The sequence below is a fragment of the Alosa pseudoharengus genome, unplaced genomic scaffold (genome assembly GCF_046254945.1).
Source record: "Alosa pseudoharengus isolate Yale_2024_CS ecotype anadromous, Long Island Sound unplaced genomic scaffold, YU_APseudo_1.1 YU_APseudo_1.1_scf_3, whole genome shotgun sequence".
NCBI classification, from domain to species: Eukaryota; Metazoa; Chordata; class Actinopteri; order Clupeiformes; family Clupeidae; genus Alosa; species Alosa pseudoharengus.
Window position 1 is genome coordinate 2,748,655 of NW_027468718.1, and position 14,117 is coordinate 2,762,771.

Below are 14,117 nucleotides of genomic sequence, written 5' to 3' on the forward strand. Positions count from 1 at the left end.
GGTTCCCAAACTTTTCAACCCGCGACCCCCAAAATAACCGTGCCAGAGACTAGCGACCCCCACTATCCCTGGATGTGACTCAAAAAATAAAATAAAATGTGCGCACTGGCCATACGGCTTATCCAAACACGGGCTTAACGACAACACAAAAGAACAGAGCAGCCTGTTATGATTTTACATATAGAAATTTGCTATATGATAAAAGCAGAATACCTTAGTCAAAAAATAATATCCATGTAACATGAGTGCACATTATTGCTGTCGTGCAAACTTAACTTAAACATTACTTTAATTTCCATTTTAACAGAAGAATATCTCAGTCAGTGTAATATCCACAAACTGTTGTAAACATGTACATTGTTGCTGCGCAAATTTACATTTTGGCAACTATGTTTCAGCAACTATGTTTCTCATATTATGAGATGGATGCGCCCTATGCGCGGAACACAGCAAGTCCATTCTTGGTTTAATTGTGGAGACGGCCACATGTAGCCTAGAAATCTAGACGCGCCCCTCGCCAGGCTAGGCCACATGGAGATCATCCTCCACATTTAGACGCGATCTGTTTTTAATATATGTCAATGCAGAGAAAGTCTTTTCGCACAGGTATGTGGAGCCAAACAGCGTCAGTACGTCCATACTCTGTACTGTATTGTACTATAATATTTTCACTAACTGTTAATGTGTTGAACCGCTTGAAGCTTAATGACTAGGCCTATATGAAATTGTTATAAATATTTTATAACTTCCATTTTTAGAGAAAGCCAGGGAGCCACTAGAGAGGAACTAAAGGGCCGCGTGTGGCCCTCGGACCGGAGGTTGCCTAGGCTACCCCTGCCATAGACTACACAGCTGAGTGGAGTCACACTGTCCCGTTCTATACGGTCAGTAAGGCTGCAGCAAACCAACTGCAGTGCAGAATACCTTTCAGCTAACCTGACTCTCGCCAGATGAATTTCGTTCCGCCTAGCTCCACTCACATCCATCTGGGATCGGTTCCGATGAGAGTAATTTCAGCACGAGATTGTATGGTAGAGCCAATCAGGACGCAGGGCGGGAGTTTCATAGATGTGACGTAGCGTAGAAGCGACTGTGAGACTGTTCTCAGCGTCACAGGTTGGCTTTGATGTGAGTGGTTGAAGTAGCACGTCAATAGATGATGGACAAGTGGCTTATCCAATCTTATGCAAGGATATTTTAATAAGGCCCAGCCTTCTGAAGCACCACTCCAATGGATCGATCCCAGATGGATGAGTGGAGCTAGGCGGAACGAAATTCATCTGGCGAGAGTCAGGTTACCTTTGAGCAGCCCTATGGCTAATCAACTGTAATACCATCACACCATAGCCTACTGTGTCCATCTGATGATATTCTGCTTTGAGCAGCCCTATGGCTAATCAACGGTAATACCACCTAGCCTACTGTATCCATCTGATGATATTCTGCTTTGAGCAGCCCTATGGCTAATCAACGGTAATACCACCATAGCCTACTGTGTCCATCTGATGATATTCTGCTTTGAGCAGCCCTTTGGCTAATCAACTGTAATACCATCACACCATAGCCTACTGTATCCATCTGATGATATTCTGCTTTTGAGCAGCCCTATGGCTAATCAACTGTAATACCATCACACCACAGCCTACTGTGTCCATCTGATGATATTCTGCTTTGAGCAGCCCTATGGCTAATCAACTGTAATACCATCACACCATAGCCTGCTGCTGGTCAGCCCAGGCATAGCATATCATGAGCTCACGTGAGAAAGCAGGCCTCAGCACCTCAGCAGGCCACATCTTAGCGATATATTTGATATATCTTAGCGATACATTTGAGTTAAATGTCCAGTTACAAGGCAAAGACAAGCACCTACCTCACCTAGCAAATAAGATTACTGCATTCACCAAAAAAACTTAAGTATGGGACAGGCGCCTCGATCGCGACAGTATTATGCCTTTGAGATTTCTGAGCGAAATCGCTGAAACGTCTGATTGGGAGCCACTCTTGTGATCCCATGTATTAAACAGTAGGCCTACATCACATCCCTGCAAAGTTTATTTCAAAAATATTTCCCAACCAGCAGTGCTCAGTATGACTGGATTATGGATCCATTTAATGCAGCATGTTGGTATTTCATTGAATATATTGTACAATGCTGTAAAATGGCCTATGCTTCCTAATATGTTGCTGGAAAACAGAAATATGTGTGTTATGTATTTATTTATTATTATATCTGCAGCACCAGCTGATTTTAACTCTGTTGAAGAGGATATATTTAGAACTTTGACAATTTTAAGCTTGACCTACCACTTTCTTAGAGCGATGAGGGACAGGTGGGGCTCGAGAATGCCCCCTTGATCAAAGTGGGGAATGAAAGAAAAAGTTTGAGAACCACTGATCTAGTTTGTTAACTACCACAGTCACGAGTTGGGTCGCGATAGTCTGTCATTTTTAAAAAGTGGGTCCCCAGAAAAAAAGTTTGAGAAACACTGGTCTATCTGATGATATTCTGCTTTGAGCCTGGCGACCTTGCTGCTGGTCAGCCCAGGCATAGCATATCATGAGCTCACGTGAGAAAGCAGCCCTCAGCAGGCCTCAGCAGCCCTCAGCAGGCCTCAGCAGCCTCAGCAGGCCCTTATCTCGCCCAGATGCATGCAACTGCGGCACAGCATGATACCATTACGGAGAAGCATTTTCTGGGTTTTTCAAAATGCAAATAGAGGAAGCCCATCCTAGAACCATTCCACAAGGTCCAGCAAACAACATCACATAATACAATTTAGTATTTCAAATACATGTATCAGAATGACTGGCAACACACGCACACACGCGCACACACACACACGCACGCACGCACGCACACACACACACACACACACACACACACACACACACACACACACACACACACACACACACACACACGCACACACACACACACACACACACACACACGCACACACACACGCACACACACACACACGTCACTGTTGGATCATGTACCCTGGGTTAGTCCTCTTCTTGCTCCTTGTGAACTTGAATCAATTCATTGACATTCAAAAATCATAATGTCAGAAATCATGTCAGAAAAATCGAAATGAGATATTTATTTTTCTCTCTCTCACACACACACACACACCCATCACTGTCGGGTCATGTACCCTGAGTAGTCCTCCTCCTCGTCCACACACACACACACACACTTCACTGTCGGGTCATGTACCCTGAATAGTCCTCCTCTTCCTCATCTTCCTCCTCCTCCTCCTCACACACACACACACACACACACACACACTTCACTGTCGGGTCATGTACCCTGAATAGTCCTCCTCTTCCTCCTCCTCCTCGTCCTCATCTGTGGCTGCGTGTGAATAGACAGAGCCTTTGTGCGTTGCCAGGTAACCAGTGTCTGGGCTGCCTCTGTCCGAGTGTCCATTCGACCAATCAGAGCCTGTTCCTGTCAGCTGTGCCCGTACGGGCGCTGTAGCACTGTGCGAGTGTGAGTGTGTGTGTGGGTGTGTGTGTGGGTGTGTGTGTGTGTGTGAGTGTGTGTGTGGGTGTGATGTGTCTGAGTGTGTGTGTGTGTGGGAGCCCGACCCAAGTGGCCTACTGAGCATCACCTGGTCCAGCAGGGGTGCATCTGTGTGTGAGGCCTCGGCAAGAGGGAGTGTGTGGCTTGGGTCCGTTTGTGTGGGAGTGTGTGTGTGCTCTCTCAGTTCTGTCCATGGGTGAGTTTCTGTCCGACCTTGTGTGTGTGTATCTGTCCATGTGTGTGTGTCCGTGTGTGTGTTTTGTAAGTTCAGCAGAGGCTGGTCCTCGTCCTCCTCCTCCTCCTTCTCTTGCTCCGTTTCTTTCAGGCCTCCCAGGCGGACAGAACCCAGGTTCACATCTCCAGAACCCAGGTTCACATCTCCAGAACCCAGGTTCACATCTCCAGAACCCAGGTTCACATCCCCAGAACCCAGGTTCACATCCCCAGAACCCAGGTTCACATCTCCAGAACCAGAACCCAGGTTCACATCCCCAGAACCCAGGTTCACATCCCCAGAACCCAGGTTCACATCTCCAGAACCCAGGTTCACATCCCCAGAACCCACATCCAGGTTCACATCCCTGTGTGCGTCTGCTTCCCCTCTCTCTCCATCCCTTTGCTCTCTCTCTCCATCCCTTTGCTCTCTCTCTCCATCCCTTTGCTCTCTCTCTCCATCTCCCTTCTTCTCTGCCTCACTCCTGTCCTCCCTCTCTCCATCCCTCTTTCTCTCTCTCTCCATCCACTCCTCCCTCTCTCCATCCCTCTTTCTCTCTCTCTCCATCCACTCCTCCCTCTGTCCATCGCTCTCCCCAGTATTCGGCTGCGTGTTGTCCTGCCTTGGTAGGGGCGTGGCGGCGTGACCTTCGACCCCCGGTTGACCCTGCAGCTGCTCCACGTTGCCAGTGGGACTACAACTCCCATAGTACTGTTCAGCGGTAGCATCTGGCCCCAGTGCATCCTGGGAGGAGGCGGACGGTGGCGCGGCTCGGTCCATGTAGCCGCAGTTCTCTGTGCCGTCTTCATCCTCCTCCTGCTCGTCCTCCTCGTCTTCGCTGTGGGCTCCGTCGCTGAGCGGGTGTTTCCTCGCGGGAGTGCGTCCTCTCTGTGCGAGTAGCACACAATCAGAGCTCACACACACGGCATCAAAATCTACCGTCTCCGGAGAGAGGAAGAACCCAGTCACCAGGAGAACCTGGGGGGATAGAGAGGGAGGGAGAGAGAGAGAGAGAGAGAGAGAGAGAGAGAGAGAGAGAGAGAGAGAGAGAGAGAGAAAGAGGGAAGGAGGGAGGGAGGGAGAGAGAGAGAAAGAAAGGGAGGGAGAGAGAAAGAGAGAGAGAAAGAAAGAGGGAGGGAGAGAGAAAGAGGGAGGGAGAGAGAGAAAGAGAGAGAGAAAGAGAGGTTCAGCACAGATTTATTGGATTATTCCTCAAACCATGGATTCATGATGCACCTGACACAAATAAAACACCTTCTACATCATGTATTAAAAACACCTGACCCCCCCCCCCCCCCCCCCCCCCACACACACACACACACACACACACAACAACCACCAACTACTGGTCACAACAACAACAGTAACACCTTGAATATGTCAACAACTCAGTAAAGACAAGTATATTATGAAGTTATTGTTTTGCTGGTTCAACCCCCAACTCCCAAATGTTCTTAACCAGGTTGTCATGGGCAAATGTAACCTTAATTCCACCAGCCACCATCCCCATAACAACCTCCACAGAGAGAGGGGGAGGGAGAGAGGGAAAGAGAGGGGGAGGGAGAGAGGGAAAGAGAGGGGGAGGGAGAGAGGGTGAGGGAGAGAGGGAATGAGAGAGGGTGAGGGAGAGAGGGAAAGAGAGGGTGAGGGAGAGAGGGAAAGGGAAAGAGAGAGGGGGAGGAAGAGAGGGAAAGAGAGAGGGTGAGGGAGAGAGGGAGAGAGAGGAAGAGAGGGAAAGAGAGGGAGAGGGAGAGAGAGGAAGAGAGGGAAAGAGAGGGAGAGGGAAAGGGAAAGAGAGAGGGGGAAAGAGAGAGGGGGAGGAAGAGAGAGGAGTAGGGAAAGAGAGAGGGGGAGGGAGAGAGAGGAGTAGGGAAAGAGAGAGGGGGAGGGAGAGAAAGAGGGAAAGGAAGAGGGAATGGTAGGGAGAAGGAAAGGAAGGGAAACTATAAAGTTCCAAATTCTTATCACAACTCACATCTCTCTCTCACATCTCTCTCTCACTGCTTTTTTGGCATGAATACGTTTTACAAATGTTTCCAAAGCAGTAATTATATCAAGAGAAAACAATTAAACAAAAACAACAATTGACATGGACTATGGAAAATCTCTCTCTCTCACTCACTCACTCACTCACACACACACACACACACACACACACACACATAGACAAAGATTAGATCTACCACAAACACCCCACACACTGTAGTATCAGATTCAGTCTACCACAGAAACACCTCTTGGGTAACAACACACACACACACAGGCCCCTATCGTGCACCCAGCGCAAGGTAGCGCAGAGCGCAATGCAAAGTCCAGTGTTTCCCATACATTGACTTATTTTGTGGCGGCCCACCACAATATCAACACTGACCACCACACAATGATTTTCCATGTTGTACTATTTAAATGGGATGGAATTAGTTTATAGTAGAGCTATGTGCACCTTTACACAGCCTCACCTTGCCTCTCAACAAACCCACATGCATGTTTAACCCTTACAACCCTAAGCTGTTTTTAGGGCATTTTCACTACCTTTATTCATAAGGATTTATTCTGGTCATTGTAAGTGCCACACACACACATATTATATATTGTTTTTTTCATGAGAGTCTAGGCTATCCAGATCTGCCAGATCATTTCATGTATTAATACTAGCATTGATTTTATTTTGATTTTTAAAGAATTAAAATATAAAAAGTGTATTATAAAAATTCTTATATTTCGACATGTATCTCACTACAGCAAGCTCTACATGCATTTCATGTGTGTGTAGGGCAGACTGTCCTGAAACGGGCAATATAATTGCCATGTTGGAGCGATACTCTGGGGCTGAGCAATTTACAGAAATATGTGGTGTGTGATTTACGGAAATAAATGCCATTTTTTATTTAGTGATGAAAAATGACCTTTCTGCGCTCCATATCTGTGGCACGAACTGATCTGACCTGACTTGACCCGAGGTTGCGTGTTAGCCTGCGTGCCTATGTGTATGCAGTCATAATAATTCTCAACTTTTTACTGCATTGCCATGAACAAAGTAAAGGCAAAAAAGGTGTTTATTTGTTGAACAAATTGGGATGCAATGTGAGCCTTGAATTAGATGCCATGCAGGAATTAACTAGGATCTCAAAACCGGAATATGAACATGCTTTGCCATAGAGAAACACATGATAGCGTTGGATTATAAACATGCTTTGCCACAAGAACAGACAAAAACGTTGGGTAAGTCCAGCTATATGAAGTTATTATTTTGCTGTCACTTCGTCTGTTTTATAACCCAGAAGGATGTACTTGGTATCAAATGATAGCTCTGTGCCCCCTCTTTCATCTGATATGCTTGCCATATCGATGCGATCACGGGTTCGCGAGTAATTCAAACGAGAGTAATGGGTGTGCAGGTGAACGCAGAGAAGTATAGACTGTAAATATGATGCAATTTGATTTAATTTCATGATTTTTTTTAATTTTCATACTTGATCGTACAGACAAGTGTGTAGTCTCGTTGGAAAGCCCCACTTCTGCTCTGTCATGCAATAAAGGTTTCATCTGGCTGCAATGAACAGTTCCGGAGCAATGTAACAGAGAAGAAAGGGTGTGTTTTTTGACGCACTGTGTCAATCGGGTTCTAAGGGTTAAAGAAAACATTAACATTCCCTTTTAAGCTAAAGATGCTTTATCTTTCCTTTCATATCCTCTGTCTCACAGGGGCTAGTTGGCTTTATAAATGTTTAGTGCATTTTGAAGGGAGTATATTATGTTAAAGCAGACTGGTTCTAATCCTGGGTGGAGGGTTATAGACCCTTTCAAGAGAGTTCCATTATCAGCATCATAGTTGGCCCCACAAGGCTTCCGTTTTAACATTATGTTATCTTAATGCAGAGGAAGTAGATTGGGAACCAAATAGAACGTTCAAGCATTGCTTTTGTTTTTATTGTTGAAAGGGTCTATCCACCAGAGCAGTCATACGTGAATGTAAACAATATGAGTAACCTTTGCCAACCACCTTGTATCAACCAAAGCCATGCCGTAGTTCTCATTACCAGAGGAGTCTCAACCAAAGCCATGCCGTAGTTCTCATTACCGGAGGAGTATCAACCAAAGCCATGCCGTAGTTCTCATTACTCCTTAGCAGCGCACAGTCTCTGCTTCTGTGGGCATACTGGCGCAATTTCCGCACGTGCACCTAGCAAACTATAGGTGGGTAGGGGTGTTTGTTTAGAACATTTAGAGCTATATATTTGGTGGGCTATGACCAAATGGTCTTTGAATGATGGTATCCTGGAATTCAAGCCGTAACTAGCATATTATTAGCAGGCTAGGTCAGTAGCCGTAACTAGCATATGATTAGCAGGCTAGGTCAGTAGCCGTAACTAGCATATGATTAACAGGCTAGGTCAGTAGCCGTAACTAGCATATGATTAGCAGGCTTGGTCAGTAGCTGAACTGCATTTAGCGGCGCTTAACCTGTGTTGTGAAGTGATATCTACCAGGAAGATTGTTGTTGATAGTGTAATAGTCTTTATTTTAAAAACGTTTCCAACTGTTTATACTTTGAAAGCATGATGACGAACGCCACAAACGTTTACCTCTTTTAGGAGGTGACATGCAAATATTACCATTCTATTAAACCAACGTTCATCGACAAATGAGTTCTGGTTCTTCTTCCTCCTCGAATCATAAGGTTGTATCTCCAAAGACATTTTGTGCAACAGTTTCGACTCGGGTTTTAGCACTGTAAAGTTGAATATGGAGCGGAGGCAGGTAGAATCAAGTTGACGCACTGGAGGGAGCGTCACAGTGCTGTTAGCCAATCAGAGGTGAGTTCATTAGCATGTCATGAATATTCATGAGTAAGAGGCAAAATCCTGTCGTCCCCCCCACACACACACACCTCCCCCACCAAACTAGAACAGCATTTAAAAAGCAGGACCAGCATCTAAACAGGAGGACCAAAGCATTTTTTTTCACCGAACCCAGCTCACAGGACATACATTAATACTAGAGACCACAGCAAAATTAATGAAAAAACGATGCAATGATACCTGTAAAAAGGGTATGAATAATTTTGGACAAGAGAGAGGGAAGAGAAGAGGGTAGAGGAATGAAGAGGATAGGAGAGGAGGAGAGGAGGAGAGGAGGAGGGGAGAGGAGGAGAGGAGGAGAGGAGGAGAGGAGGAGAGGAGGAGAGGAGGAGGGGAGAGGAGGAGAGGGGGAGAGGAGGAGAGGAGGAGGGGAGGGTAGAGGAGAGGAGAATAAGAGAGGAGAGGACGCTATCTCACCAGGTTTTGGGGCAGTTTGAGCTTTGGCCTGCAGATGGCGCCACTGTAGTAGAGACCGGCGGACAGCATCATGAGCAGCACCCCGACACACACAGTCCCCGCCGACCAGAACAGAAGATACAGTCCTGCACAACACACACACACACACACACACACACCATAAACAACACTCCGACACACACAGGCCCTATATAATTTGTGCTTTCGCCACCTACTGGTGAATGCATGGAACACAAAAATCCTGTGGTTTGTGTAGCCCAGGGGTGGGCAACTAATTTCCCCAAGGGGCCACATGACAAACTGGGACTGTTGAGGAGGGCCGGACCCAAAATACCGAACTCAAGTCTGAACTCAATTCTGTTCAATTCTATTCTGTTCTTGTATAACATTAAGTAAATCATATGGTTTTGTTTACTAGTCGTAAGCACAGATGAAAATGTGAGGGAGACAAAGGAGAAACAGCAATAGGCTATTTAATATATGTCCAGTATTTAATCCTCATTCTCGAAAATGATTTTTTGACATTGACTTTTTTTTTCAGTTTTCAAAGACTGATATAAAAAAGTACTACAATATCTATATAATTAGGCTAGGTCATGAAAATGTGAAGGAGTCAGTACAACCGATAGGCCTGTGCCAGCATTTCATCAACACTCAGCAATATTTCATCATTAAATCATTACCATCATTAAATTAACTCTATGCAGAATTAGACTACGAAAATGTGGAGCAGACAATAGTAGGCTGTCATTAGTTAATCAACATGCACAAAGAAAACTATTTTAAAAATGTAATAATGTTTTTGCTTTAACTTCATGCACATAACTGTGATTGGTCAACTCGCTCTGTGTGTTGAGCCGGCTGCTTCAAGTAACCTGTGGGTAGTAGCATCATACTAGTTCGCTAACATAAGCTTTGCATATAAACTCACAGACATATTTTGGTTACAATTACGGGGTTATCCGATTGTAAACTGTCTATCTGCCAGTAATGTTTTGAAATGAACACTTAATATCGCCAACAAGGAGCAGTAGGAGTTCGTTCTAACAACCTTTGCGGTGGTGAGCGATGCATTACATTACATTACATTACATTACATTTGGCTGACGCATTTTTAGCCAAAGCGACTAACAACATGGTAAACAGTTTAAGTTTAGAGCAATTCTCAACAATATTAGGACAATTTAAAAAAACATTAGAGTACAGTAAGAATAAGTGCATCAGTGAGTGCTGTTTTTAACAGTTACGTGTCAGTTTAAGACGGCTGGTGAGTGCTAGGATCAGCAAGACTTGTTGTAAGTGTTGCTATGAGAGGAGATGTTCTCTAAAGAGCTGGGTCTTCAGGAGTTTTTTGAAAATGGAGAGGGATGTCCCTGCCCTTGTAGGAACTGGCAGTGTGTTCCACCAGCGAGGAACAACAGATGAGAAAAGTTTTGATTGGCCTGAGCGTACCGGAGGTAGAGCTAGACGTCGTTCGTCTGAGGAGCGCAGCGGTCTGGAGGTAGCGTATGTCTGTATGAAGGCATTCAAGTAGGTGGGAGCAGAACCGGAGACTACTTTGTAGGCAAGCGTTAGAGCCTTGAATTTGATGCGGGCCGCCATAGGTAGCCAATGTAGCTGGATGAGTAGCGGGGTAACATGTGCCCTCTTGGGTTGGTTGTAGACCAGGCGCGCCGCCGCGTTCTGGATCATCTGAAGTGGTTTCACTGCGCAGGCTGGGAGACCTGTCAGGAGGGCGTTGCAGTAGTCGAGTCGTGAGATGACTATTGCCTGAACCAGAAGTTGGGTGGCATCTTGAGTTAAGTAAGTCCTGATTTTCCGTATATTGTAGAGTGAAAGTCTAGATGCAGACATAAGAGACACAAAACTTTGAAAGGTTTACGCCGACGTAAAGGCAACTGCATTGTGTCGACGCAGAAGCATAAATTATATTCACCAGCACATCAGTGAGGGTGTTTACGTCGTATGCATCCACGCACAAATGTATGGGCGTACAAATAGCAGTCGCTTTCAAAATAAAAACAACGATATTGATTTGCATGCATTATCTCTATATAGGCTCTTGACTATTGTTCTTTCACGGACCTTACGCGGGCCGGTCAGGGAAAGCCCACGGGCCGGATGTGGCCCGCGGGCCGTATGTTGCCCATGTATGGTGTAGCCTTTAGTCTCGGTTTGGTTTAAAATGGCCACCGTATGAACAAGGCCAATTAGGATGTAACGTCCATTTAGAGAACATGTCAATACGCTGGGTGTGCTTGTGTAAATGTGTGTGTGTGTGTGTGAGTAAGTGTGTGTGTGTGTGTTTGTGTGTGTAAGTGTGTGTGTGTGTGTGTGTGTGTGTAAGTGTGTGTGTGTGTGTGTGTGTGAGTAAGTGTGTGTGTGTGTGTGTGTGTGTGTAAGTGTGTGTGTGTGTGTGTGTGTGTGTGAGAGTAAGTGTGTGTGTGTGTGTGTGTGAGGTAAGTGGCAGCTTGCTTACCTGCAGGTCGTGGGGCAGGGCTTGTCCAAGCACACTGCCAATCAGAGGGGAGTGTGTTTGGATTGTTGGTGGATTGGAGCGCCACCTTCAGGCAGTAACGCTCTCCAGGATTCAGGTTACTTATCTTAGTCTGATTGTGCTTAGAGGGCAGGGATCTCACCTACACACACACACACACACACACACACACACACACACACACACACACGCGCGTGCACACACACACACACAGATATGCCGTTTTTGACCTTCCTCATGATAATGTTGGTGTGTGTGTGTGTGTGTGTGTGTTCATACTGTGTATCCGTTGGCTTTCCTCCACTGTATGATGGTGTGTTTGTGAGTGTGTGTGTGTGTGTGTGTGTGTGTTTGTGTGTCTGTGTGTCTGTGTGTGTGTGTGTGTGTGTGTGTGAGTGTGTGTGTGTGTGTGTGTGTGTGTTTGTGTGTGTGTGTGTGTGTGTGTGTGTGTGTGTGTGTGTGTGTGTGTGTGTGTGTGTGTGTGTGTGTGTGTGTGAGTTTGTGTGTGTGTCTATATGTGTGTGTGTGTGTATTCATACCATGTCCTCGTCGGCTTTCTTCCATTGGATGTTGTATGTCACTGATTTGCTGAAGGTTCTTATTTCAGCAGGTTTGATACCGTCGCCGCAGGGTAGAGCGCTGTTGACCAGGAGACAGTCCCCACATCCTTCCACATGCACCACAGGAGGACCCAACACCGCTAACACAGGGAGAGAGAACAGCTTCAGCAGGGAAAGAGAACATCTAACACAGGGAGAGAGAACAGCTCACCACAGGAGGACCCAACACCGCTAACACAGGGAGAGAGAACAGCTTCAGCAGGGAGAGAGAACATCTAACACAGGGAGAGAGAACAGCTGTTGTCACTACACTGTTGTCACTACAGGAGGACCTAGCACTGCTAACACAGGGAGAGAGAACAGCTAACACAGGGAGAGAGAACAGCTCACTACAGGAGGACCTAGCACTGCTAACACAGGGAGAGAGAACAGCTAACACAGGGAGAGAGAACAGCTTCAGCAGGGAGAGAGAACAGCTCACTACAGGAAGACCTAGCACTGCTAACACAGGGAGAGAGAACAGCTAACACAGGGAGAGAGAACAGCTTCAGCAGGGAGAGAGAACAGCTCACTACAGGAGGACCTAGCACTGCTAACACAGGGAGAGAGAACAGCTAACACAGGGAGAGAAAACAGCTTCAGCAGGGAGAGAGAACAGCTCACTACAGGAGGACCTAGCACTGCTAACACAGGGAGAGAGAACATCTAACACAGGGAGAGAGAACAGCTGTTGTCACTACACTGTTGTCACTACAGGAGGACCTAGCACTGCTAACACAGGGAGAGAGAACAGCTAACACAGGGAGAGAGAACAGCTCACTACAGGAGGACCTAGCACTGCTAACACAGGGAGAGAGAACAGCTAACACAGGGAGAGAGAACAGCTTCAGCAGGGAGAGAGAACAGCTCACTACAGGAGGACCTAGCACAGCTAACACAGGGAGAGAGAACAGCTCACTACAGGAGGACCTAGCACTGCTAACACAGGGAGAGAGAACAGCTAACACAGGGAGAGAGAACAGCTAACACAGGGAGAGAGAACAGCTAACACAGGGAGAGAGAACAGCTCAGTGTCTGTGTGTTCATGCAGACAGACAAACTAAACACTACTAAAGGAGCTGTAAGCAACGCTGGATAAAGTTGTTGATGTTTATGGCACTTATAATGTGTGTGTTTGACTGTGTGTGTGTGTGTGTGTGTTTATGGCACTTATAATGTGTGTGTTTGACTGTGTGTGTGTGTGTGTGTGTTTATGGCAATTAATATGTGCGTCTGACTGTGTGTATGTGTGTGTGTGTATGTGTATGTGTGTGTGTGTGTGTTTCTTACTGGTGTATGGTTCGAATGTGGTTTGGGCAGGGTTGGTTGTATATCCTGGCACGCAACCAGTGTGGTTGTATATCTTGGCCCGCACTGATAGCGTGTACATCTTATAGATGTCCTCCTTCATGAAGACAGACACCGGCAGTGACGTTGCCCTGGTAACGCTGAGAAGAGTGTCTGATTGGTTGTCGTCATCGCTAGAAGGGGAAGAGGAAACACTGAATGTTTATTGATTTACCTGTTTACTGTTGTCATGTGTGGATGTAAAGGCATTCCACATGCCTAGTTCAAGGTAACCTAGCAACATCCACACTTGTCCTCATCTTCTCACGTTGGTGACTAGGGATGGGCATTCGATTACATTTTCTTAGTCGATTGTCGGGAGAATTAACGATTGACAATCGATTAATCATTAATATTTTCATATTAAAATGCATTATTTATTTCGTATTTTTGTCGTGGCCACACATCGCAGTGTTTGCAGTGAACTAAGTCGTTATTTTTTTTAAATCAAAATGGTCGCACGCCACACTTCACCGTGACCTCTTCATGATTAGGCTACTTTTGAAATCGAAACGGAAACTCGCAGGTAACTGACTATGGTGTCACATATTGCCCCTGGGTGGTCAAATGTTTAATTGCTGCCATACAGTGAAACTCATTTCTTTGCTTCAAGACTCTACGCACTACACAACGCAACCTGCATTAGTTT

The 14,117-nt window shown here is 46.0% G+C and overlaps 1 protein-coding gene across 2 annotated transcripts in view; it reads right to left on the minus strand.

Annotated features, from left to right (window-relative positions):
* Nucleotides 1-3,083: 3,083 nt before the first annotated feature.
* LOC143100035 (uncharacterized) overlaps nucleotides 3,084-14,117 on the minus strand; it is a 15,840-nt gene continuing 4,806 nt past the window's right edge. The window contains exons 4-8 of one of the 2 annotated variants that reach the window (XM_076262962.1): nucleotides 13,412-13,623; nucleotides 12,062-12,222; nucleotides 11,505-11,664; nucleotides 9,026-9,150; nucleotides 3,084-4,724 (exon numbers count right to left, since the gene is read on the minus strand). In XM_076262962.1, the coding sequence (XP_076119077.1) occupies nucleotides 3,297-4,724; nucleotides 9,026-9,150; nucleotides 11,505-11,664; nucleotides 12,062-12,222; nucleotides 13,412-13,623 (2,086 nt within the window). In that variant the 3' untranslated portion in view covers nucleotides 3,084-3,296. The remainder of the gene's footprint in view (nucleotides 4,725-9,025; nucleotides 9,151-11,504; nucleotides 11,665-12,061; nucleotides 12,223-13,411; nucleotides 13,624-14,117) is intronic. The other variant, XM_076262963.1, reaches the window with a different exon arrangement.